Here is a 27425-nt window from a genome sequence, read left to right as displayed (position 1 = left end):
AGCACTTCTTGTGTTTCCACGGCTCAGTGCTCAGGCCTCCCTGGGTCTGTGCTCCGCTGCTTCCAGGCCTTGACCCAGCAGCTCTGCTCATGTCAAGGTGACAGCTGCAGATGAGAAAACGTGGCTTGCCGGGAACAAAGATGACCAAACCCTGGAAAAGGAGGGCAGAGGCTGCTTTCATGCTGGCAGGAACCCACCGCCAGCTCAGATGGGAAACTCCTGTGCAAGCACCCCCTGTTCCCCTGGGAAGGTGGCGAGGGAGGGACGTCTGCCTATATATAGCCCAAGGCGGTGCAACCCCGGGCAGGCCAGCCGCTTCCATGCAGCGCCATGCAGCTCCCATCCCTCTGCCTTCTCGCGGGGCTGATTGTCTCAGTGGCCAAGCCAGGGCTGGGAGGTTAGTGTGCAAGCTGAGCCAAAGAGAAACATGTCTCTCTCTCTCTCTCTCTCTCTCTCTCTCTCTCTCTCTCTCTCTGTGTGTGTGTGTGTGTTTGGGTGTTTGGGTGGGTGTTTGGGTGTTTGGGTTTGCAAGAAAGAGATCTCTTTTTTTCTAATTTTGTTAAATTTGCTTAGTAACATAACATTATTATATATAATCTATAAAACAAAGAATACAAAACAACATTCATTCATACTACAATGCATAACTACATAACATTAATATATATAGTTTCTGAAAAAAGGCTTACATAACAAAATCAATTCAAAATACCATCCGGTTTACCTTTTTATTCTTATTATTATTTTCCCCCCCTCCAACCCTCCCCCCCCCCCGGTCAGGCCTTCCTTCTTCATATTTTTATCCATGTACACAGTCTGTTCATGCGAGCTTGTGTCTTAGGGTTGGCTCCCCCCCTTTCTATCCAGTTCCTGTAAAATGCCAATTTATTTGTGATTCTTTGGCATTTATTTTCCCATCTATCCTCTGCCCCTATCTGTGCAAATATTTCTGATTGTATGTATTCAAGAACATAATCATTCCATTTTTCCATATTCATTTGGCCTTTTCTTCCCATCCCAGAGCAATAACTGCCATTCCAGCTAGAATCATAATCTTGTACAACTCGCAAGAAAGAGATCTGACTCTTCTCATGCACAATCAGAGAGTTCCTCTCATCCCATCTCCAGGAGCTGCTATGAAGGGATTTGAAGCTCAGGGACTATTTATTTTTTATTTTACTAATTGCATTTATATCTCACATTTTTCTCTCCAAGGAGCTCAAGGTGGCGTACATGGTTTCCCCCCCTTCCTCACTTAATCCCCACACCTGTGAGGTAGGCTAGGCTTAGAGGCACCACCTGCCCCCCACGGTCACACCCAGTAAGCTTCATAGCCAGGGCTGGATTTGAACCCTGGCCTCTCCCAGGTCCTACTCTGACACCCTAGCCGCTACACTGTACTGGCTCCCACTTAGGAGACTGTCTTCTCCTGAATCAGACTGTTGCCTTACACTGACTGGCAGCAATGGCTCTCCAGAGCTTTAGGCAGGACTCTCTGCCAGCCCTGCCTGCAGCTGCCTTTGGGGATTGGGACCTTCTGCTTGCAAGGCAGCTGCTCTGCCACTGAGGGATCAGCAGCTCCCACTGGCAGCCTTTCTGGAAGACCTTCCTCTCCAGAGAAACACCCTCTGGTGCAGAGGAATTCGCAGGAAAGCCCGGCCGGCCAAGAGGAGTCAGGGCTGTGACTTGTCCCTGGCGGGCTCTGCTGCCCGAATGGTCTCTTCTTTTCCACAGGAGGCGCTGGAAAGGGGAGCCCGCTGCCCTCAACTCCTGCCTCTGCCCTGGAGAAAGCTGGCCTGTGCCCACCAGGGAGGAACCCGGATGCCCAGCCCTCCGAGGTCTTCTGCCTCTCCGACGCTTCCTGTCCCGGCAGTGAGAAGTGCTGCAACATGGGGACGCTGAGGATCTGTGCGCATCCTGCAATGGGTAAGTGTGGCAGACAGAGGATGGGAGCAGCAATGGTGAGAACCGTCTGCTTAGGGGAGGCCAAATGGTTTGACTTTCTACAAGCACAGAGTTAAACTATGGAACTCACTCCTGCAAGAGAGAGGTGATGTCCACCAGTCTGGATGCCCTGAAAAGAGAATTGCCATATTTTTCGCTCCATAAGACGCACCTACCGTATTTTTCGTCCCATAGGATGCTCCGTCCCATAGGATGCACCTAGTTTTTTATTCCCCCCCCCCCAAACCAGGTCGGGGAAACCGAACCAGGTCGAGGAACAGCGGGATGGCGGCGCTGTGCCTCCCCGCTGTCCCCCGAGCTTGTGGGGCTGGCTGATGTCTGTCCGGCACACGGGGCGCTCTGCTTCAGGGAGCCCCATGCGGGTACTCCCGCAGGGCTGCCTAGGCTGCGGATGTCTTCCTGAAGCCTGGAGAGCGAGAGGGGTCGGTGCGCACCAACCCCTCTTGCTCTCCAAGCTTCAGCGAAAGCCTGCATTCGCCCCATAGGACGCACCCAGATTTCCCCTTCATTTTTGGAGGGGAAAAAGTGTGTCCTATAGGGCGAAAAATACGGTAGTTATTAGAGGAGGAAAACAAGAAAAAAATATATTCTGAAACAGTGGATATATGATTTTTGTGGTTCATGCTGTGGCCACAGACATGTGATCTGATGGTGAATTTTGGTGACCCAATGCAAAAATCCTGAGAATTCATGTGGATCTGTGCTTTGTAACCACGTTTTTACACCATTGCAGCCCCATGAAACAGTGGATGCGTGATTTTTTTGGTGCAGGCTGTAGCCATGGACATGCTATGTGATCTGATGGTGAATTTGGGGTGACCCAATGTAAAAATCCTGAGGATCCATGGGCTTTTACCTCCCCCCTCCCAGGCAGCCTCCACTAGTGTCCCTTATCTCTCTTCCGATCCCACCGATCAGCTGTTTCCTTTCAATACCCCCTTCCCTCTTGTTTGCCTTAGTTTGTTTTCCTTAGCCAGAACAGTTTTTTGCTCCTCCTTTTCTTTTAATTTCTCCCCTTATTGCTTTAGTCTTCCTGTTTCCCCCCTTTGCGAGTTTGCTGTCTTTACATCCCCCCTCCCAGGCAGCCTCCTTTATCTCTAGCGTCCCTTATCTCTCTCCCCCATTGGCAAACAATCAGCGGCTTTGTTTCAGCACCCACTTCCCTCTTTCCAAAAAAAAAGCATGATCTGCTTTTTGTCCCTGGGCAATTCAGCTCCAGGGACCACACATTCGCTCCATAAGATGCACAGACATTTCCCCTTACTTTTTAGGAGGAAAAAGTACGTCTTATGGAGCAAAAAATACCGTAGGCAAGTTCATGGAGGAGAGGACTGTCAATGGCTAGTAACCCCGATGGCTCTGCTCTGCCTCCAGAGTCGGAGGCAGTGATGCTTCTGAGTACCAGCTGCTGGAAGATACAGGAGGGGAGAGTTGCTCTTGCCCTCAGGTCCTGCTTTGCAGGTTTCCCATTTGGGCATCTGGTTGGCCACTGTGAGAAGAGGGTGCAGGATCTCCCTCTGGAGCTTGTGGACTCTCCATCACTGGAGGTTTTTAAGCAGAGGTTGGATGGCCATCCAGGGCCTTGCAGAGCCCAGGCCAGGTAGATAATATGCCCCCCCCCCTTTTTTACCCTGGGGATAACTGAAGTCTTATAAATAAGTAAGTATATAAATAATTTTCACAAAAGTTATGCTGACAAATAATTTTATTTCAAGGCTTGAACTGTATCTTCATATAAAGACCAAATGGAAAATATAGATATACAATAGTGCTTTTTAAAAATACATAGGGGAAAGGATTATTTTAAGTATTTACATTTAAAAATGCTTTCCTAGCTTTCTTTTTGGCAAATTCTTGAATTACGTAGGAAAAATCAAGCAACTTCGCCTTATCGTGGTTTATGTTTATCATTGCTAAACCATTTAGGCGTTCTTGAGCCATTGTTGATCAAAAGAAAGACTTCATTCGTTTTGTGAATATGCTGACCGAGGCCCCCTTTGGAATCTGAGGCTCGGGCCAAGTGGCCTATATGGGCCCCCCTCTGTCTGGGCCTGTGGCCATCGGTCATGGATGTTTTAGCTGAGATTCCTGCATTGCAGGGGGTTGGACTAGATGACCCTCGGCTCCCCTTCCAACTCGACCATTCTATGCTTCTATGCTTCTCTGACTAGATGGGTTATTGCCCTGATTCACCAGGGCTCCTCTTATCTTCTCAAGCCTCCCCTCACCCCTGGCCGTTGGCTCAACCAACTTTCTGCCATGAATATTCAAAAAAACTCTCAGTGTTTTTGAGGGAAAAGACTCTGTTCTGAAATGGTAACAAAAAGTGGCTCAGAGATAAAATGCTTACCGTATTTTTCGCCCTATAGGACGCACTTTTCCCCCTCCAAAAATGAAGGGGAAATGTGTGTGCGTCCTATGGGGCGAATACAGGCTTTGCGGACCTCTCCGCAAGCAGCGGGAGCCAGCACTGGGCTCCCACGGCTTGCAGAGAGCTGCCTGTTTGGGGGCTGGGGTCGGGGGAAGCTTGCACGGGCCTCCCCCGCCCCAGCCCCGCGCCTGGGGGGAAATAATTTTTTTCCCTTTATTTCCCCCCAAAAAAGCAAGGTGCGCCTTATGGGACGGTGCGTCCTATAGGGCGAAAAATACGGTATATTCCATGAACAGGAAAGAGATATTGAAACATCCCTCCTGATTCTGCCTTTCCAGCAGCAAACCTTCATAGAATCATGGATTTGTAGAGATGGAAGGGTCATCTAACGCAACCCTCTGCAATGCAAAAATCACACACATCGAAGCCGGCAGACAGGCGCCACTATTTCTGTTGAACATAAATTTTAGAGAAAAAATGTCAGTGGGAAGGGGGCCATAATTTTCATTTAGCTTGGTTTCTTGGCAAGATGACTACCAAACCAGGGTGAAAGAATCAGCTCCAGGAATAACCTCAGCAAAGACCTGCAGTAGCAGCTGGATCAGGCCAAAGGGACCCCATCCAGGCCAGCATCCTCTTCTCACAATAGTCCAGCAGATGTCTCTTGTGAGTCGAGGACCCGCCACTCGCATAATAAGACGCACAGATACGTTATTTTAGGTTAATGGGCGAAATTAGGCCACAACTTTTATTGGTTACAGCATGTGAGTAGTATTGGCTTAGGCACTGGATGAAACAGCAATACAAGACTCCACCGGGAGTCATATCAGGGTTAACAACCAATGAGAGGAGCTTGTTGATGCAAATACAACTGGAAGCTCCCCCATGATGTCCCCGGGGGTCCTGCCATGGCCCCGGCCACCAGCAGGGCATCAGACAGGATCCACGCCCACCGGATTCCTTTAACAGAATACCTAAAAGAGGAGGGGTAGATGATGGCCCATACCCAATCCTCCAACACAGCACACCTATTCCAATGCCTAACCACTGATACCAGAAGTTGTGATGAATTGCTACGAGGTAGGCGAAAAAACCAAGAGGCTGGTGCCAATTTGCCAAATGGATAAAAAAAGTCCTACCAGGCCCCTTGGGCAACCAACCGAAGTCCATAGCAAGGTCAATACGCAAAAAGAAGCTGACCTAAGAGGGAGGGAGGGAGGGAGGGAGGGAGGGAGGGAGGGAGACCCAAAGAAAACAGGAACAGGCTGGGAGCTGAGCGCTGCTGCAGCTGTTTAAATGTGGCTAGCCCTGCCCACCAGCCGGCCCTATTGGTCGGCTGGGAGGCTTGGCCACGGCAGCAGAAGCAATCAGGAGCAGGGAGCCAAGCACGCCTCTCTGTCCCTGAGGGAAGCTGCTCCTGCTCACAACCCCTCCCCTCTGGGAGGAGGAGAGGTCTTGTGGAAAAAACCACTAGCAGGACCTGAGCACAAGAACCACCTCCCTCCCTGTGGTTTCCAGCAACTGAGATTCAGAAGCACTGCTGCCTCCATCTGTTGAGGCAGAGCAGAGCCATCCTGCCCAGGAGCCCTCCATAGTCCTTTCCTCCTCCATGAACCTGTCCAATTCTCTTTTAAAGCCCTCTAATCTGGTGGTCATCACTGCCTCCTGTGGCAGGGAGTTCCATAGTTTATCTATGCATTGTGTTCTTTCTTTGACCTCTTCTGAATCGTCCGATCTTCCTGAATTCAGTCCAGAACTTGCATGACTCCTGCAGGTGAATCAACCACAACTTTTTATCTATCAAGCTGGAGTTGGGAGGAAGAGGTCAGGATGAATCTTCCCTCAGCACTGAGTCACCAGCACAAGCCCTGAGGCCGCTCTGAGGGACAGGCTCCCCGGCCAAAGGGGTTTCTGCTGTGGGAACACAGCATCCCTTCTGGTCCGTCTCCTCCTGGCTGTGACAAACCCACAAGACCTCCCCACTCTCTGCTGACTCAGTCCCTGACCTGCTCCCACCTGGCTTGGCCTCATCTCAAGAACATTTCTGGAGGAACCTCGCCTCTCGCTGAAGTCTTTGCCAATGGGGTGAAATTCCATTCAGGTCACACTTCAAGACAAACCTGCCCGATTTGCTCTTTCCAAAAATGCAGGGATCCTTCAAATTTTGCACTTCTCCAGCACGGCGCAGTTTCCCACATGAGAAATCTGATGAAAGAATAAGTTAATAAGTTAGAATATGCAGAAATGTTAAAAAAAAATAATAATTTAAGGAACCGCAGAAAGAGGAGGAAGGAAGTCAGCTTTTGAAATGTGAGAATGATTGAAAAACTATTGAAATGTATATAACTGAAAAGCATAAATAAAATAATAATACTTTTTTTTAAAAAAGATGAGAAATGTGTACAAGAGTGCAAATAACAGGGGAGTGTGTGAATAAAAATGCATGCATACGTGAAACTAACATGCAAACATGCAAATTCCTTGCAAAATTTGTATATTCAGCCAAACTGCAAAGACAAGCATGTATGTTTTCATGGAGAAGCGTCTGCCAATGGTGACAAGCCCTGATGGTTATACTCTGCCTCCATGTCAGACACAGTAAATGTTTCCAGATACCAGTTTCTGGAAACCACAGGAGGGGAAAGCGATCTTGCGCTCAGATCCTGCTTGTGGGTTTCCTGTTGAGGCATTTGGCTGTCCACTGGGAGAGCTGGAGGCTGGACTAGATAGGCCACTGGTCTGATCCAGCAGAGCTCTTCTATGTTCATATGGTGAATTTTCACGAAGAAAATCCTTGGCAATATGGGGAACTGTACTTCAGTTTGGGAATATAAGATATCACACTGGCAGATTTTGCTCCTCACCCCCTATCCTTCTTCTTCCCCAGTGAGCCCAGGCTACTGTCCGAAGCTCTGCTCTGGACTGAAGGAGGCCTGCCAAGTGAGCTGTCTGGATGACACCTGGTGTGGCCCCGGAGAGAAGTGCTGCCCTGACGATTGCCACATGCGCTGTGTGGCAGCTGCCCCAGGTAAGCGGGGGTCTTTGAGCTGGCAGATCTCAGCTTGGGAGAGGGAAGCTCTCGCCTGTCTTCCTAACCAAAGAATCACAGAACTGTAGATTCAGAAAGAATCCCCACTACAAGGCAGGAATCATAGCTGAAGAAGCCCTGACAGGTGGCCTTCCAACCTCTGCAAGGAGAGACACACCCTTCGAGGGAAGCGCGTTCCACTGTCAAACAACTCTTACTGTCCAAATGTTCTTCCTGATGTTTAGTCATAATCTCCTTTCTTGTAACATGAATCCATTGGTTGAGTCCTACCCTCCAGAGCAGGAGAGAACAAGCCTGTTCTCTCTTCCAAGTGACAGCCCATGAGATATTTGAAGATGACTATCATATCTCCTCTCAGACTCCTCTTTTCCAGGATTTGTTGTTTAGTCGATTAGTCGTGTCCGACTCTTCGTGACCCCCTGGACCAGAGTGCGCCAGGCCCTCCTGTCTTCCACTGCCTCCCTCATTTTGGTAGCTTCAGGAACACTGTCCAACCTTCCCATCCTCTGTCGTTCTCATCCTCTGTCGTCCAGAACTGGACCCAGAGTAGAATAGACCTTATGCCACATGCATAAGACGAAGCAGAAAATGGGCGATTCAGACCAGTCACTAAAGGAAGGAATCCTTCACTCTGCATGCAGCTAAACTATGGAATTTGCTCCCACCTGGAGCACTGATGGCCATTCATTTAGATGGCTTTAAAAGAGGATCGTGGAAGTGAGAGCTGAACCATAAAGAAGGCTGATCACTGAAGAACTGATGCTTTTGAATTCTGGTGCTGGAGGAGACTCTGGAGAGTCACAAGGAGGGCACGAGTAGAAGGGGAAGACAGAGGATGAGATGGTGGGACAGTGTTCTCGAAGAGACCAACATGAGTTTGACCAAACTGCGGGAGGCAGTGGAAGACAGGAGTGCCTGGCGTGCTCTGGTCCAGGGGGTCACGAAGAGTCAGACATGACTAAACGACTAAACAACAACAACAACAAAAGAGGATCAGACAAATTCATGAAGCAAATGAAGGCAATTGAGAGCTGGTCCTAGGAACACAAGCAGCTGCCTTATTATCCTTTGGGCCTCCTAGCTTAGCACTGCTTGCACAGACTGGCAGCAGCTCTCCATGATTTCAGGCAGACATTGTGATGTTGCTTATACCCAGTGCTTTTTTTCAGGGGGCACTCCAGGGTATGTAGTCTGGCACCTCTTTTTGTTGCCGTTAAAAAGTGTGGCACTTACTGCAACAACTTCATGGCCAGCACCTATTTTTCGGGGGGGGGAGCACTGCTGATACCAGGCATTATTTATTTGCACATGGCTTAATGCCCAGATGTGCTGAGTGAAGAAATCCTCCCTCTTCAAAGGTCTGCCCTGGCTGCCAATTTGTTACCTGGCCAAATTCAAAGGGTTCCCTTTGAGTAGATAAAGCCCTCCAGAGCTCAGAGTCAGTTCAGTCCAAGAACCGCCTTCCCCCGCAATCTAAGTATCCCGCCAACCGCTTTGACCTTCGTAATGGGCACATAACGTTCCTTCTCCGCTTGCGAGGGGTTGAGCTTTCCAGGTGGCAACAATGACAACATTCTGGCACTCGCTGCCTGCGAAAACGGTAGATGCCCTCCGTGTTGCCTCTTCTAAATCATGGTGTTCATGTCTAGAGAACAGACTGAAACAGGTCACTGCGACAGAAGATTAATGGCAGCGTTGATGGGCAAAGGCAGGAAGAGGCTTGGCGGTCCCAAGATCGGGGAGCAAAATAAACACTCCAAATCAATAAACTTGCATAATTAACACCAGAGGAGAGGAATGTTGCTTCTGAGGAGGGGGGAGGTATGGGCACCCCCGGCCTCTGAGAAATCTGCATTCTGGGTCTAACCCAAAGTGTAGACGCTGCAAAACATGTCATGCTGAAAGGCTCTTGGGCAGCAACCTTGGAGCAGGAGAACAAAGGCTTCGACTGAATGGCGTTGTGTTGCTTTCTGCCCCAGTTAGGCCTGGCATTTGCCCACGGAGGATGGCATGGCCGAATGGCACCCCCTGCGGGAACCAATGCGAAGATGACAGAGACTGCCCTGAGGACCAGAAGTGCTGCTTCGCTGGCTGTGGCCTTCAATGCCTGAACCTCTCTGCAGGTACCAGAGCCATCTCATGAGCATCTCTGGGGCACAAAGCATGGGGGTGGGGAGTTTCACTTTCCTGCGTCGCAGGGGTTGGACTAGATGACCCTCGCGGTCCCTTCAAACTCTACAATTCTATCATTCTGTGATTCTAAACTCTCAGGCGCATCCAGCCAAAGGTTGCAAACGCAGGCATGGCCATCCTGTCTGATTCTTCAGCACGACACCAAACTTGCTAGCCAGATCACAGATCAAGCCAGGCCACCCAGACCTTAGCAGTCAGCTGCTTACAGTGCAAATAGTTGCAGGTGGCTCAAGCAAGCAAGCCCAGCCACAGCGTACCAGAAGAGAAAAGAGGGAAACTCACAGACTCTCCAAATTGGGCACCCTTTCCTGGGCAGAAAAGTCCTGGACAGGCGAAGTCCTTCCTGGTTTCTGGTCCCCACAGAAAGCAAGTTTGGGATGAACCCACCGATACTTACAGTGATCTGTGTCACATGACAAGGCAGGGATGAAGGAGGTGCAGCAATACCTGGAAAACAGTTGTAGGAGAGAGCAGAGGGAGGAGGGAGTTTTGTGCCGGTGACCCTCCTGCTAACCTTATTTGCTCAATGAAATGCACCAGCAGGTTTTGTTTGCCAAACTCGCTGCTGGATCTAAGAGAAAGTGGACAGGAGCCAGTTCCCAACTCTCTGAGAAAATCCTCCGCAGCCAGTTAAGGCCTCTGCACACAACAAACCTCTGCCTTTCCCAACTGTCTCCCAGGAATAGGACCAAGCTAAGAGAGGCTGTGGGCCAGGGAGCCTGGAGAATGGGAGAGCTTTGTTCCTGGACAGGGGTGTCTTTAAGCATAGGGTTAAAATATGAAGGATTTGGAAGAAATGCCCCCAGGTCTTCCCGCATTGCTAGGAGGTGATGGGCCCAATGGCCATGATCTTAATTTTTTATCTTCGTTTTTTTTTTATGTTGAGCTTCAGACCATATTTTGCTCTCTCCTCTTTCACCCTCATTAAAAGTTTTTTTTAATTTCTCCTCACTTTCTGCCATCATGTTTACTTAGGAAATATTTATCCAGGGCAGTTCGCAATGACATAAAACACAGTGAAATAAAAGCAGCAGAGAAAACAACAACCCAAAGACATCATTGGAAAAGTTTTGAATACGTGGCCTTGTGTGACCTGAAAGAAAAACAGTCCCTGGCAGGTCATCTGTGCACATGTGTCTCTTTAATCACATGGTAAACGTGGCACATAGGACAAATCAAATGTATTTTTTGGCACAGTGATTTATTTGTGCAGTTTAAAGGGCTGCCAGACCCTTTCTCTCATGTGCATTATTATTCAAACAATTTTAATGCTTCTCTTCCGTTTGATTTAAAATGCTAAACCAACTCCTATTATTATTTATCGTGCAGTTTCCAAGCATAGAAACCCAGTATACAGTCATTAAAACATCAACATCCATAATTAAAATATGTTCCTCTACAACCAGGCCTTTGGCTGATTAATATTCCACAGCCTTTCAAATGTGTTTTTACAGTGTGTTTTTCTGGGGGGACACATACCCCAAACATTTTGTGAATCTTTGTACTTTTGTCCATTTACAGTATTTTCCCCGATTTGAACTATACAACTGTGGCTTTCTTGAGTCAAAATGAGAGTAACCCCTAAGCATTTTTAAGTGGAAAAAAGCACTGTGTTTTTAGGTGGGGTGCTATTGTTTCGTTGTTTTTGTTTTAACTACTTATGTGTATTTTTACCTTGTGAACTGCCCTGATACACAGATTAAAAAATAAAAAATAAAATAAACGAATGCCATTAAAACTTGTGGGCATCCCAAGAAGCTGCATTTGGGGAGGTTCTGGGCAGATAAAAGACAGGGTTCTCTTCATGCGGCGAAGGGTTAACTTGTGGGACTCCCTGCTGCAGGAGGCAGTGAGCAAGATTGTGACTGTGAACAACCCTCTCCCCCCCCCCCAGAAAATCCCGCTCCGTGTTCAGAGGCACCAGCTGAAACCACTCCAAAGAGCTGCATCGATTTCTGCAGGGATGACTTTGACTGCCCAGCAGCCGAGAAGTGCATTGCCACGGACTGCGGCTTCAAGTGTTCAGCACTTCTCCCAGGTACCTTGTCTTCCCCTAGTGACACTCCTGAAAGGTCAACTTCTTTCTCAAGCCACTGCAGGAAGGCTGGAGTCTGTCAGGTCACACACACACACACACACACACACACAGACTATAAACCTCTGCATTGCAAGGGTTGGGCTGAATGATGCTTGGGGTTCCTTGCAGCTCTACAATTCAGTGACTCGATTGTTCTAACAAAATAAAATAAATTCCTTCCAGTAGCACCTTAGATACCAACTAAGTTTGTTATTGGCATGAGCTTTCGTGTGCATGCACACTTCTTCAGATACCTGCATGCACACGAAAACTCATACCAATAACAAACTTGTTGCTCTTTAGTCGCTTAGTCGTGTCCGACTCTTCGTGACCCCCTGGACCAGAGCATGCCAGGCACTCCTGTCTTCCACTGCCTCCCGCAGTTTGGTTAAACTCATGCTGGTAGCTTCGAGAACACTGTCCAACCATCTTGTCCTCTGTCATCCCCTTCTCCTGGTGCCCTCCATCTTTCCCAACATCAGGGTCTTTTCCAGGGAGTCTTCTCATGAGGTGGCCCCAGTCTTGGAGCCTCAGCTTCACGATCTGTCCTTCCAGTGAGCACTCAGGGCTGGTTTCCTTCTGTAGCACCCTGCTTGTGGTTAACGCTTAGCTGGAATGAAATATTCAACGCAGCAATAGAGAAATTAAAATAGTAATTTATTTGTCAGACAAATAAATGAGAGGCTCAGTGGTACATGGTTACCAAGCTCTGGCCTGGCCTCCTGCCATTCTGGCCAGCACTTATATTTCCTTAATCCAGCCCCCTTGCTCCTCCTGTGGCTGCCTCTGTCCAATCAGCCTGGTTGAAATTCCTATTGGCTGTTTGCTAGAACCAATCACAAAAGATACACCCATTTCCTTGCCCTTTTATGGAACACAAAGAGCTATATATTCTTATCTATAAATGACAAATAAGTAGTAATATATCTTACATATGTCTCAACAAGGAATCTTAATTACCAGCTCACCTCTTGCCCTCCTTGCCCTATTGCCTTCTAAAACAGATGGTTAATCTTAAATTTTTATCTTCAACAGATGTCAAGGATCTTGAGTTCACATCAACATTGAAAGATCTCCTTCATTTGATGGTTTCTAAACAAAAAGGCCTGACAACTATATATCAGGAGTGCTCGATGGCGTCTCCTGTCTGGCAGGAGGCTGGGCTCATTTGCCCCTCTGGTCTCCTATTGCAATATGACTCTATGAAATAAGAATCTAGCATTTCTTAAATCCTTTGCATAATTACATTTAAGCCAATATATTTAAGCTAATATATTTCATACATTATCATAGGTAGCCTTTTAAAAGGAATAAGGCCTTTGTAAAGTAAAAAAGGAACTCAGTAAAAAAACAGCTTCAAAAGAAGCCTCTTCAGTTTACACCCCTCCTTTCACAGCCAGCTAGATGCTTCTCCATTGCTCCTGGCCTTAGGAAAATACGGCTCAAGTTTTAATGGGAGGCCCATGGTGTTATTTTACCCATTTCCTAATTGTGTTTATCTCTGCTTTTTTTATCTTCTGTAACATGTAGGATCAGTGTCCTCGCTCTCAGCCTGTAATTTCCTTTTTTCTTACGACTTTGAGAATTGTTTTCTGCTATAAATCAGGGGACCCCTTGTTCAGGAGGAAAACATTGCCAAGGTTCTTTCTAAGCAGCTGGTCTTCTGCCTGGCATGAAACATTTGAAAATCTTTAAGCTTATTTTAAAATGCAAGCCCTGATTAAACATATAGAAGCTTTGATAAAAATGCAGGCTTATGATTAGATGCCTCACTTCAGAATGAAGAGGTTTGATCTTCTTGCAGTCCATGGGACTCTCAAGAGTCTCCTCCAGCACCAGAATTCAAAAGCATCAATTCTTCGGCGATCAGGCTTCTTTGTGGTCCAGCTCTCACTTCCATACATCACTACTGGGAAAACCATAGCTTTAACTATACGGGCCTTTGTCGGCATGGTGATGTCTCTGCTTTTTAATATGCTGTCTAGCAGGAACCGGCAAGCCACTCCAGTATCCCTGCCAAGAAAACTCCATGGACAAAGACAACAGACATATAACAAACTTAGTTGGTCTCTAAGGTGCTACTGGAAGGAATTTTTATTTTTTTATTTTTTTCAACTATGGCAGACCAGCACGGCTACCTACCTGTAACTAGTTCTATTCTTCTAGTTCAGGGATGTCCAGCTCCCAAGAGACTGTGATCTACTCCCACTATGAAAACACTGCCAGTGATCTGGATTGACCAAAGCTGTTGAGCTTGTTGAGTTTTTTGGGGGGAGGAACCCCCACAGTTGTTCTGCTTCTTCTCGGGAGACTTCAACAAAGTTGTTGAACTTTTTTGGAGCGGGGGGTTGTGGCGGTGATCGATCAGGATCACACAATCAACCAGGAAGGCCCCGCGATCGACCGGTAGATTGGGATCGCCCAGTTGAACATCCCTGTTCTAGTTGGTCTTAATGGGAAGCGCTTCTCCTGCTCTTGATTCTGCCCCATTTTCCCCCAGCTGCAACCAAAACAAACACAGCGGCGCCGAGACTCATGGGACCCACCTCAGCCACCGTTTACGCACCCGGCCAGCCGGGCAAGGGCCCCATCCTGACCCCCCCACCTGCAGGTGAGTGACTCTGGAGGGGGCTCCTCTGGGTGTACTGGGGCTACAAGGGCACAGCCCTCCCCTGAAAACTCAAGAATCTTTCCCCTCCCCAAAAAACCCTCCTCAAAATCTCAGAGCCACACACCCTTTCCTGTTCCTCACACCCCTTAGAGTTCCTCTGTAGGGGCTCATTCACAATTCACTTGTGCCTTGCCTAGAAAGCATGGCCACCAGGGGGGAATTCCTGCTTGCTCCCGTTGAGCACTAGAGAGTGGTTTTCCCCAGGAGACAACGAGTTTTCCCCAAACTGCCATGCTCTCTGGGTGAGGCACCAGTGAAGACCAGTGAAGTGTGGAGGAGCCCATAGAGGGGCATCTCTGCCAGTCTCCCCATCTCCTCCTCCTCCTCCTTTTTATTACAAATTTGCAACAAATTTAAACATAATCAAGAATTCAAATTACATTTTACATTTCAGAATTACTGCCCCCCCATGACTCCTCCCAGCTTTCCTTCCTGGTTTATCCCATATTTATTTCTTCTGCTTATGATATACACCTTATTTTCTAAGATTAAAGTTATACATTATCGATCCATTTTCTACTTTCAACATTTTAACCACATACTTACATTTTTTCCCTTATTTGTTAATTGTAAGTGGCTTAGTCGAATCCTGCAAGTGAGTCCATTTCAGTACATTGTTTCTGTATATACATCATAAATGTTCCCAGTCTTTTTTGAAGTCATCATTGTCCTTGTCTTTAAGTCCCTCAGTCAATTTTGCCATTTCAGCGTATTCCACCAACTTTTCTTGCCATTGTTCTTTCATTGGCATTTCATCACTTTTCCATCTTTGAGCTAATAAAATTCTGGCTGCTGTTGTCGTATACATGAATAGATTCTCCTTATCTTTTGGCAAATCTTGTCCTAAAATTCCTAATAAGAATTTGCTTGCTTATTAAACAAGAATGCTTTCAGCCGGCGCAGATAAAGGCGGCTGCTTGATATCAAGAGGCAGGGAGTTCCAAAGTGCAGGTGCTGGAACATCAGTGTCTTACACATGCAGAATGGGTTTTGTGCAGCACCACTAACAGGGCCGGTTCTGGTGTCCAAAGCAGTCGAACACAGAGAAAGGCAAAGTGGGCATTTATGGGGTAACCAATGAACAAGTTTTAACTGTGGAAACAAATGGAATTCCTAAACTCTTCCCCCTCTGCTTCCCTCTCCTGTCAGAGGCAGAGCGGCCTGGATCCTGCCCTGTCGTGCCCCCAAATACCCCACGGTGGTGCTGGCAGGGGTGTAGAGCTGACAGCGAGTGCCCCGGAGCAAGGAAGTGTTGCTGGAATGGCTGTGCCCGCGTCTGTTTGGTGCCTCTCCTGGGTAAGTTGCCTCTTGTAGGGCGTTACGGGTCAGGTATAATAATAATATAATAATAATAATAATTTACTATTTGTACGCCGCCCATCTGGCTGGGTCTCCCCAGCCACTCTGGGCAGCTTCCAAAAAAGATTAAAAATACATCAAAATGTCACACAATAAAAACTTGCCTGAACAGGGCTGCCTTCAGATGTCTTCTAAATGTCAGGTAGTTGTTTATTTCCTTGACATCTGACAGGTGGGCGTTCCACCGGGAGGGAGCCACCACCAAGAAGGCCCTCTGCCTGGTTCCCTGTAGCTTTGCTTCTCGCAGGGAGGGAACCGCCAGAAGGCCCTCGGCGCTGGACCTCAGTGTCTGGGCAGAACAATGGGGGTGGAGATGCTCCTTCAGGTATTAGGGATGCTGCAGAAACATGCTTCATTATTCATCATGCACATGAGGAGTGTGGCTTTCAGAGGACACACAAGAACAGAGGCGGCTGTGGTGCACTAATGTGGTTTGCTGCCTTCAGGGAACATTAATGCCAAACCTTTGATAATGTTCTTCTTCTTGAAAGAAGATCAGATGAATTCATGGAGGAGGAGGAGGCTTCCAATGATTACTCCACGAATGGAGGCAGCAACGCTTCTGAATCCCAGTTGCTGGAAACTGCTGGAGGGGAAAAGGGCTATAATAATAATATTTTATTTATATCCCGCCCTCCCCAGCCGAAGCTGGGCTCAGAACAGCTAACAACAATAAAAGTAACACAGCATCCTAAAATCAATTCGTTCTAAAATCAATTCAAAATTAAATTCATGGCAACCATTGGGCTAGAGTTCTGGGAGGATTACCAAAGGAGGGGCTCAGACTGTGCCTTGGCCAAAAGGCCAGTCAGAACAGCTCTGTCTTGCAGGCCCTGCAGAAAGATGTCAAGTCCCGCAGGGCCCTGGTCTCTTGTGACAGAGTGTTCCACCAGATTGGAGCCGCGGCCGAAAAGGCCCTGGCTCTGGTTGAGACCAGCCTAACCTCCCTGTGGCCCGGGACCTCCAAGATGTTTTTGTTTGAAGACCATAAGGTCCTCTGTGGGACATACCAGGAGAGGCGGTCCCGTAGGTACGAGGGTCCTAGGCCGCATAGGGCTTTAAAGGTCAAAACCAGACCTAAAACCTGACCCTGTACTCCACGGGGAGCCAGTGCAGTTGGTATAGCACCGGGTGAATGTGATCTCACGGCAAGGACCGTGTAAGGAGTCTCGCCACGGCATTCTGCACCCGCTGGAGTTTCTGGGTCAGTCTCAAGGGCAGCCCCACATAGAGCGAGTTACAATAATCAAGTCTGGAGGCTATGTGCCGAACAACTGCTTGTGAGATTTCAATTGGGATGTCTGATTAGCCACTGTGAGAACAGGATGCTGCACTTGATTGGCCATTGGCCTCATCCAGCAGATGTTCTTCTGGTGTTCTTAATGGTATTTTACATAGAAACATGGGAAGTTGCCTTATCCAATGTCAGACCATTGGTCCATTAGTTCAGGATCTTCCACAGTAGCCTGGTTCACACATAACACGAAACCATGGGTTGCTAAGCTATGGTTCAGTAAGCTGTGGCTTAGTGCTGTGTGTGAACGCAGCTCAGGAGCTTACTTGAGGTTTATTAACTATGGCTAGAGGCTTGTAGTTGGTTTACAAACCACAGTTAACATTAACCGTAGCTTAGTGTGGCAGGCAAACCCCAACCTCCTCTTTATTTAAGGAGCAGTCCTTGCCCAAAAACTATCCACAAAATTCTCCACCTGTTTCTCCTGCATTGCAAGGAGGCTGACTAGTATCAATCCCCACCTGGATCTTCAGGTAGGTCTGAGAGAGACTCCCTGCCTTAACCCCAGAGAGTTGTGGCCTGTCAGTGTGGACATTACTCAGGGCCGTCTTTAGCATATGCACCTCCGGGGTGCAAAGATCTGCCCAGTGCCCCCAAATTTAGTTTAGCCTCTAAATTAACTTTTATTATGTTTATGTCAGACACCACGCTTATGCCTTATCTCTTGTTTATGAAAGAAGGGAGGGGAAAGAAACAAACTTTTTTATTTGCCCATTTATTGTTGTATTTAGTGTTGGTGCTGACCTTGAAAGCCCTAAACGGCCTCGGTCCAGTATACCTGAAGGAGCGTCTCCACCCCCATCATTCTGCCCAGACACTGAGGTCCAGCACCGAGGGCCTTCTGGTAGTTCCCTCAGTGCGAGAAGTGAGGTTACAGGGAACCAGACAGAGGGCCTTCTCGGTGGTGGCGCCCGCCCTGTGGAACGCCCTCCCACCAGATGTCAAAGAGAAGAACAACTACCAGACTTTTAGAAGACATCTGAAAGCAGCCCTCTTTAGGGAAACTTTTAATGTTTAACGCTGTACTGTTTTTAACACTTGATTGGGAGCCGCCCGGAGTGGCTGGGGAAACTCAGCCAGATGGGCAGGGTATAAATAAATTATTATTATTATTATTATTATTATTATTATTATTATTATTATTACTACTACTACTATTACTACTACTACTACTACTACTATTTACAATGCACTTATACTTAAGTATATAGCACCACCACACTTAAACTTGTAAGTATTGTTTGGGCACCTTCTTAGGAGAAACATCAGTCGTGTCAAAGGTGCCGCTGACCCCTCTGCTGCATAGCAGCTCAATGCAATACATAACATAACAAGAGTTCATTTCGCGTGCAGGGCGCCGTTGAGAATGACAAGTGCCGTCGTTGTGAATGACAAGTGCCACTGCTGGCGCGGCACGTCTTTGGTAAATGAGCGCACAAAGTCAAAAGTTATTTAGTGAAACAGTAGGTATACATTTTGGTAATACCTAGGTATATATGTATTTTGTTTTACTAGCTTGATCAAAATTATTTATTATTTCATAACAGGTAGATAGTTAAGAGCTTAGGCGGCTTCAGTGCCAGGCACCTGGCGCCCCCCAGAATTTGGCGCCCGGGTGCCCCACACCCCTTGCACCCCCAGGAGAAGACGGCCCTGACATTACTGAGCGAGACGAGCCAATGGTAGCTTCCTAGGTTATCTCCTGGTCACCATCTCCCAACTCCTTCTCTCTGGGAATTGCACTGTCCAGCCAGATGGACACTGGAAAGCTTTCCTGCTTCATTCGTCCCCTGACCCTCTCCAGCCTGCTCTGGTGGGATCCTCACCCCCGTTGCCTTTGTGCCTCAGAGGTCCATGGGTTTTGTGTGTTGCAGTGAAGCCCGGAGCATGTCCTTTGCAGCTCAGGGGCTCCATGGGGCCTTGCCCAGAACCTTCCCTGAAGAACTGCAGCCATGACTTTGACTGTGAGGGCACCAAGAAATGCTGCTCCATCAGCTGCACCAATGTCTGCAAGGAGGCGGAAGAAGGTAAGGCTGCCCTGCTTCTCCCCAGGCTCTGGGGACCACGCAAACCCATCCTGTCTCTTCCCCTCCCTCCCTGTTCCTGGGCCTGGCTAGGAGAGCTCTTGGTGGCCACAGCTGAGTCTGCACAGAAACACACACTGGGAGGCCAGCAAGTTTGGAGACGGAAGTTAATGGGCAGCTGAGGGGGAAAAGACTGGGTGATCCACAGGGCTGCATCCTGCTCAAGGCTTAAACAAACTCTGCCACATTTAACCCTGGGATCTGCTCTAGTCTATATTTTCTTCCTCTCCAGACTCTTAACTCAGAAAGGTTGTTTCCATAAAATACTGCATTCAGATGGCTATATGATTACTGTGGGTGGCATTGTCACCAAGGGTTACAACCGCTGAGTCTATAATGGTAAAGGTAAAGGTAAAGGGACCCCTGACCATTAGGTCCAGTCGTGACTGACTCTGGGGTTGCAGTGCTCATCTCGCTTTATTGGCTGAGGGAACCGGTGTACAGCTTCCGGGTCATGTGGCCAGCAGGACTAAGCCGCTTCTGGTGAACCAGAGCAGCGCACGGAAACACCGTTTACCTTCCCGCCTGAGCGTGCACTTTGGCGTGCTTTCAAACTGTTAGCTGGGCAGGAGCTGGGACCGAGCAACGGGAGTTCACCCCATCACGGGGATTCAAACAGCCGACCTTCTGATCGGCAAGCCCTAGGCTCTGTGGTTTAACCCACAGCTCCACCCGTGTCCCTATCTATAATGTTACTCTGCATTAAAAAAGATGTTTTCCTTACGTGTGCAGAGGAGGGGGTCAAGATGATGAAGGGCCTGGAGACAGAGAGAGGAGATATGAGAGCAATCTTCAAATAGGGTTGCCATATTTCAATAATGAAAATCTGGAGGGGATTTTTTGGACAAAATTGTTGAGCTTTTTTGCAAAATCTTAAAAAAAAACCACCACATTTTTGAGCTATTTTTTAAGGGGGAATGTTCAGAAATTCCGCCAGGACACTATTCCTGATGGGCGATTGGCAGTCCTGTCTTCACCTGTCTGAAGGGCTGTCACATGGCACATGGAACAAGCTCGTTTTCCCCTGCTCCTGAGGCTGGGATCTGAACCAATGGCTCCAAATTGCAAGAAATGAGATTCTGCCTAAACATTAGGAGGAAATTCCCAAAGGTAAAATCTGATTGACAACAGAACTGACTCCCTTGGAGGGTTGTGGAATCTTCTTCCTTGGAGGTTTTCAAACATAGGTTGGATGACCATCTGTCAGGGAATCTTTAACTGTGATTCCTGCATTGCGGGGGGTAGGACTAGATGACCCCCAGGTTCCCGGCCAACTTTGCAATTCTACTACTCTTAGCTGCAAGTAAGAGCCTCCGCCATTGTGTTTTGAGTTTTGGGAGCCAGGACAGTGGGGGCACTGCTAGGCCCTAAAGAGATTCGGTTTGCAGTCCTATGGCCCAAATCATAGCTGTCAACTTACATATTTGAAAATAAGGGACCAGCAGCCTCGAAAATAAGGAATCAGCAGCCAAAATAAGGGATTTTCCGGGCACAGGTATGTTCAACTTCTGAGCCCCTCTGAGCCGAAGGCAGAAAGCCCAGCCAGCAGCCAAATGAAGCCTCATCAATAAGGGACAGCAGCGGGACATGGCGCTGGGATAAGGGACTGTCCCACCAAATAAGGGACACTTGACAGCTATGGCCCAAATTTGCACACAACTTGCATATGCTAATTTATATGTATAGATTCAAATTCTGGAAGTAAATCCACCGTTCGTGCCAAGAAAAGTAGGGGGAAGGAGAAAGAGAGTCCTGGGGCTGCCCACTGCAGCCACCCCCTCTGACCCCAGTTTCTCCCTCCTCCCTTTTGATCCCCCCCCCTTAGTGCGCCCTGGGACCTGCCCCCTCCAAGCTGCAAAGAGCCAGGAGCCAGACTGCTCCACCTTGACCTTCTGCGTCAGAGACAACGACTGCTCTGGGCCCAGCGAGAAGTGCTGCTGGCTGAGTTGCGGGTGGGTCTGCCTGGCTGTCACAGGTGAGGCTCCCCCAGGTGAGGCTGAGGATTGGCTGGGGAGGGGAGGGGATGCTCGGGGGCGGCAGCACATGAACTGGGCACATCCTGGAGTCAGGGCTGGAGACTGGAGGTTCCTTTGCCCATTTGGGGGTGGGGGGTGGCACCTCCACTAATTATTCCCCTTACGGTTTTGATTTATGGGCTACTTTTAAAATGAAGCTGCTTTAGGGTTAGGGTTAGGGTTAGGGTTTTTAAATTGTATTTTAACCTGTATTTTAAATTGGGTCCCCCCTGCATTGTAATTTTATTGGTGTTAGCCGCCCTGAGCCCGGCTTTGGCCAGGGAGGGCGGGGTATAAATCATTATTATTATTATTATTATTATTAAACACCAGGGGTTTCTCTATAACAAGAACTTTGGCTGATTAATCAATCTATGGCCTTTTAAATGGTGTGTGGAGGGGTTCTTGTTTTCATTTGCTATTATGGTATGTATTTTTGGTTTTTTATATATTATGAACCACCCTGTGAACTGTTGGTGAAGGGTGGTATAGGGAATGCATGAATGAATGAGGTTAAGTCCAGGAACACCCCTAGACTGTAATCTGGACTGCCGAATGGGAGCCATTCCCCATCCAAAACAGGCTGGATCCATGTTATGATGGATGTTTAATGCTGTATTGTTTTTAACACTCGACTGGAAGCCGCCCAGAGTGGCTGGGGAAACTCAGCCAGATGGGTGGGGTATAAATAATAAATGATGATGATGATGATGATGATGATGATGATGGGCACCTCTGTCTGGTCTGGATTAAGCTGCCATTTGTTCGCTCTCCTCTGGCCCATCGCTGCCTCCAGGCAACATTAATGCCAAACCTTTAATAATGTTCTTCTCTTAGATAGTCCAGCTATGGAACCACCAACATTCAGCGCTGAAGCCCAGACAGAACTTGGAGCCACAGGTTGGTAGAGAGAAGGAACAGAAGGAAGAGGGGAGGGGGCTGCTCCTTTTCTCTCTCCCCCCCCCCCAGGTGGACTTATAAAAGGACCCCTTTGCCCCCAGGATATCAAGGGTCCCATTTTATTTTCACCTTTATTCCCCACGTTTTCCTCCAAGGACCTCAAGGTAACGTACATGCTTCCTTGCTTCCTCAATGTAACCTTGGGAGGTAGGCAAGGCTGAGAGACGGTCACCCAGGGAGCTTCATGGCTGAGGGGGAGATTTGCACCCTGGTCTCTCCCAGGTCCTAATTTGACTCTCTGACCATTACACCATGCCAGCTTTTATCATTTCCCACTGAAACCCTTCCCTCTTCTGTCAGAAACTCTGCCATTGGAGACTCTTTAGAGAGAGGCAGACTTTTTTTTTTCTTCAATTTTTTTTATTGATTTTCCAGATTTTTCACACATGACAAAAAACATGACAAAGCACACAACAAAGACAATAAACACAAAATAAAATTATTACTTCAAATACCTAAATCTCTTAACATTGGTAACTGACTTCCTCAAATCCCCTCTCTCTGAATTTCATTATATCACCTGTATAACAGTTCTCCAATTTCATATTTCTAATAATATTAACTCCTTTCATTGACTAACCTCTTCTCTTTTATTATTATTCCAATCATTAATATTTACTACCACATATTCTTATTCTACCCCTAAGCCTATTTGTTACTTCCAAGAATTTTCTATTTAACTTATATTACAATATTTTGCTAAATATTCTTTAAATTTCTTCCAATCCTCTTCAATCTCCTCTTCTTTCTGGTCGCATATTCTTCCAGTCAGGTCAGCCAGCTCCAAAAAAATCCAACATCTTCATCTGCCAATCTTCTATTGTTGGTATTTCTTGCTAGCGAGAGGCAGTCTTGCACACCCAGAAAATTGCCCAAATTCCAAGAACCAATGAGATATCAAGTGTTAAGGTGTCAATCTACAGCTTCTTGTTTCTTTCACGGTGCTTTTCCCCAGGGGCTCCAACTCTTACGCCTCTTCTGAGGAAAACAGAGAAGCCAACAGAGTCACCGATATCAGCAGGTAAGGAGGACGAGAGGAGAGGAGGGCCTTCGCCAACGTGGCACCTGCTAGACATGATGGACTGCAACCCTTTCTGACCAATGAGGGGCCAGAGCTGGTTGCTCAGGTAGCTCACGTCTCCCGGGGGGGGGGGGAGGTGTTTAGAAAGGCACAACCTTCCTGAAGGACCTTCACCTGCTGCCCCCCCAAAGTGAATAGTGAAACTTCATTCATTCTTCATATAAAGAGCAATGAAATATAAAACCATTCACTTGCAGAAAGCCATTAAGCAGATAGACCAACAAGGTCTACCTACACCAGATAATCCTGGGAACAAATGATTTGTAGGTCCAGTTTTTGAGAAATCGGGTTTTGAGAAGTGCCCTGCTCTTCAAAAATGCAGATTTTTGAGATCCTTAAAACATCAGAAGTAAGAATGCTTCTTCCACCTATAAAGGCATTTAACTGGTGGATGGGATTGTTTTTCTTCCCTGTATTTCTCAATTTTTGATCTCCTAATACTCATTATAGTCCCCGCATGCTAGTTGTTTCAGTTCATGTTGATGATTAACGATCTCTTGCCTGTTATCTATGCTGCTCTAAAATGTGATTTAAAAAAACAAACAAAAAAAACCTGTACTTGTTGTATTGGACTTCTATCTATAATATTTTTTAGGATGTTGTAAACTGCTTAGGATATTTTCCTTGAAATACGTAGCGCTTCATAAGTGACCTGAAAATAAGTATATACAACTCCCAGCAGCCCCAGCCCAATCAGCTGTGCTGAGGAAGGCACTGGGGGAGAACATAAAAGGTAAAGGTAAAGGGACCCCTGACCATTAGGACCAGTTGTGGCCGACTCTGGGGTTGCGGCGCTCATCTCGCTTTATTGGCCGAAGGAGCCGGCATACAGCTTCCGGGTCATGTGGCCAGCATGACTAAGCCGCTTCTGGCGAACCAGAGCATGCACAGAAACGCCATTTACCTTCCCGCTGGAGCGGGACCTATTTATCTACTTGCCCTTTGACGTGCTTTCAAACTGCTAGGTTGGCAGGAGCAGGGACCGAGCAACGGGAGCTCACCCTGTCGTTGCGGGGATTCGAACCGCCGACCTTCTGATCAGCAAGTCCTAGGCTCTGTGGTTTAACCCACAGTGCCACCTGCTTCTGGGGGAGAACATAGGGGGGGGGGGTAATTTCTACTTATCCCACGCCAGAGGCTCTCATCCCAGCATCTGAGGCAGAGGGGAGACAGTGGAGCCCAGAGCTTTTGACCAGGGGACTCAAAAAGCCTTTCCATTCTCGGGTGTCTTTCTGTTTGCACAGCAAAACCAGGCCATTGCAGGGAGTCGGCATACAAGTGTGGGAAAACAATGCTCACCCATGAATGCAAGAGCGACAGCAGCTGCAGTGGGACCATGAAGTGCTGCCTGAGTGGCTGTTCTTGGAAGTGTGTGGAGCCAGGTAAGGGGAGTCAGCCCCCCCCCGTAGGGCCATAGCAACCCCCCCCCCAAGGCCTTTCTGAGAAAGGAGAGGTCCGTCAGGTGAACAAGGCTGGCACTGATGAAACAGGCTCAAATGTTCAAGGTTGTAAAGAGATAAGCAGACTCAGGAATGCACATTGCCGTGGTGTGGTGGGGCTGGTGGGGCCATTACAGGAAGGAGGGGGGGCAAGCCCATGTAAGGACATAGGAAGTTGCTATAACTTTTGATTTCCCAGAAATCAGGTGGTTTTACAAGAAATCAGGTGGTATTGTATTCTGCAAATGTATAAAAAGGGGGCGCATCCTGACTGGGGTGTGCAGATTGCAAACTCATTGCTCTGTACCTCTGTTCTGCACATGCATTTCAAATAAATCCTTTGCTCAACACCCACAATTCCAGCTGCTCTAGACAAAATGCTCGTAACCATGATGAGTTTCAAAGCATCAAAGAGATTATGGAGGCCAGAATTCATAGAATCATAGAACTGCAGAAATGGAAGCGGGTCCCCCGGGGGTCATCTAGTCCAACCCCCTGCAGTGCTGCCATCGCAGCAACAAAATCCCCAACAAATGGCTATTTAACATCATGCATGAAACAACTGCAATCTCTAAAATGCTATTAACACAGCAGCAACTAAAAAAAATAAGCCAAAAATCACAATTACAGCAAAAGGCATATTACACGATTAGCAATTGATACGGCATTAATAATAATAATAATAATAATAATAATAATAATAATAATAATAATAATAATAATTTATACCCCGCCCATCTGGCTGAGTTTCCCCAGCCACTCTATAATCTATAAAACAGCATTAACAAAACGGCAACTAAAAAAAAAAGCTGAGCATTGTTAAGTTCATTTGCACTCTCTCCATGCCCCCCCGTGATTCATAATCTTTCTATACAGTTCACTACACATTAAATTCTCATAATGCCCGTTGTTAAGACAGCTCACCCAAATGCTACACCGGCTGGGGTCCTCTGGTCCTCCATTATCATGAAATAAGTGACCCAGTTAAATCATGGGTGTTTTTTCCATTATGTTTTATTACATTAATGTTATTTAATGTTTGTAAGCTGCTTTAAGATTCATTTCAATGAAAAGCAGCAAGGAAACACAATAAATCAAATCAAACCGGGGGGGGGGGAGGCTATTTAATCTCTGTTTTAAAACCATCATTGAAGGAGAGTCCACCGCCTTCCAAGGTGGTCTTTCCCATCATCAAGCAGCTCTTGCCATCAAAAAGTTCTTCCTAATTTTGAGTCAGAATCTCCTTTCTTGTCATTCAAATCCATGGGTTCGGGTCCTCCCCTCTGGAGCATCAGAAAACAAGCTTGCTTCCTCGTCCAGGTGACTTCAGATATTTGAAGATGGCTATCCTATCGCTTCTCAGTCTCCTCGTCTTCCAGCTAAACATTCCCAACTCCCTCAACTGTTCCTCCTATGGCTTGGTTTCCAGACCCTTGGTTGTCTTGGCTGCCCTCCTCTGTACCCCATCCTTCTTTTTTACGTGAGAAGGTCTAGGAAACTGCCAAGTGAGCTGCCTTCCCTGCAGTATTGGCCCTGTATGAATCTAGAGAAGCCTCTGCAAGGGGGTGAAGTCTAGAATAGGGGAGTCAGGAGATAGAGGTTTCAAAAACCTCAATCTGCGCTCATCATTTTTGGAAGCAAGTGGCTCGCCTGGAGCTATCCATGGTCCTGAAGCACCAGCTTCACCTGTGGGCTCCCGCATCAGTCTTGAACCTGAGGTCAGCAGTCTGGGTTCTTCCCATGGTGAATTGTGGCAAGACAATATTTAGCACAATCTGCTCAGCCAGCTGACAATATTGTCCTTTTCTGATTACCCACACACTCCAAAAAAAAGTTACAGGTAGGTAGCCGTTTTGGTCTGCCACAGTCGAAACAAAATAAAAAAATAAAAAAATCCTTCCAGTAGCACCTTAGAGACCAACTAAGTTTGTTATTGGTATGAGCTTTCATGTGCATGCAGGTATCTGAATAAGTGTGCATGCGAAGTGTCTCTGAAGAAGTGTGCATGCACACGAAAGCTCATACCAATAACAAACTTAGCTGGTCTCTAAGGTGCTACTGGAAGGGATTTTTTTTATTTTGTTTCGACTCCAAAAAAAGCATTTGATGAATCAGAAGATGCTGCAGTCTTGTAGAGCCATTTCTAAATATGTGTAACCAGGACAAAATAGGTGGTCATAATTTTCAGGACGTTTTCTACTTATACAGTTATGAACTCCGTGTTAAGAAAAAGTTTGCAGTAAAGTGAAGCAGCATTGAAAAGAATGTTTTACCTATTTTTTAAAAAATATATATGAAATGCCATAATGGAAAGAGAGCCGAGCTCTTGGACCGCAAGCTGTTTCACAGGCGTTGCAAGGGGTTGGGCTAGATGACCCTTTGTGCCCCTTCCAGCGCTGCAAAAATTGGGGAAGAGATTATGGAACTAAGGAGGCATTGGCCCAGAAATCCCGGCCTTAATGTGTCTGAGGCAATGATTCACTAAAAATTTCCTATTCACCTGTCACTTGTGTGCATTATCTTTTACAGGTGTGATGTCCAAGAAGGCCTCTGTCTACAGAGTTCATAAATAGCCAGTAGAACCCATAGGCTGCTTAAAATGAAGTAAACATTTCACCTGGAACTTAACACTCTTATTTTAACTGTTGACACGGTTATGCTGAAACTGAAGGGAACAAATAAAGTTCAGTATTTAATATCGTGTGTGGTTGTTGTTGTTTCTTAACGCAATAAAGAACAGCAAAACCTGGAAATGTAGAATTAGCTAGGGTCAGAGCTAGGATTAAGCGCTGCTGCTACACCAGCTATTTGGAAAATAGCCCAGTATATATAAGACAAAACTGGATTGGTGCCGCGAGTAACCCAGC

The 27425-nt window shown here is 47.1% G+C and overlaps 1 protein-coding gene across 4 annotated transcripts; it reads left to right on the top strand.

The window, feature by feature from the left end:
• The first annotated feature begins 320 nt into the window (after positions 1-320).
• LOC309344906 (uncharacterized protein) lies at positions 321-27254 on the top strand. 4 transcript variants are annotated; one of them, XM_081867793.1, is made up of 13 exons: positions 321-397; positions 1738-1926; positions 7224-7364; positions 9365-9508; positions 11473-11616; positions 14156-14266; positions 15476-15622; positions 18854-19006; positions 20889-21053; positions 21916-21978; positions 22994-23059; positions 24364-24501; positions 27088-27254. In XM_081867793.1, the coding sequence occupies exons 1-13, from the start codon at positions 331-333 to the stop codon at positions 27129-27131; spliced, it is 1572 nt and encodes a 523-aa protein (XP_081723919.1). In that variant the 5' UTR covers positions 321-330; the 3' UTR covers positions 27132-27254. The 4 variants fall into 4 exon arrangements, with proteins under 4 accessions (XP_081723919.1, XP_081723920.1, XP_081723918.1 ...); XM_081867794.1 differs by having other exon boundaries at positions 322-397; positions 1735-1926; positions 20889-21038; XM_081867792.1 differs by having other exon boundaries at positions 322-397; positions 1735-1926.
• Positions 27255-27425: the final 171 nt, after the last annotated feature.

The sequence above is a fragment of the Podarcis erhardii genome (genome assembly GCF_964252035.2).
Source record: "Podarcis erhardii genome assembly, chromosome: 6".
In the NCBI taxonomy this organism is placed as follows: domain Eukaryota; kingdom Metazoa; phylum Chordata; class Lepidosauria; order Squamata; family Lacertidae; genus Podarcis; species Podarcis erhardii.
The sequence above is the reverse complement of the archived record's forward strand: the minus strand, read 5'-3'. Positions and strand labels throughout refer to the sequence as shown.

Excerpts from the sequence above, each read along its gene's own strand:
- LOC309344906 (XM_081867792.1), top strand. The coding sequence starts at position 331 with ATGCAGCTCCCATCCCTCTGCCTTCTCGCGGGGCTGATTGTCTCAGTG. Across the intron at positions 398-1,734 it reads GGCCAAGCCAGGGCTGGGAG|GAGGCGCTGGAAAGGGGAGC; the intron begins GTTAGTGTGCAA and ends TCTTTTCCACAG. Across the intron at positions 14,267-15,475 it reads CCTGACCCCCCCACCTGCAG|AGGCAGAGCGGCCTGGATCC; the intron begins GTGAGTGACTCT and ends CTCTCCTGTCAG.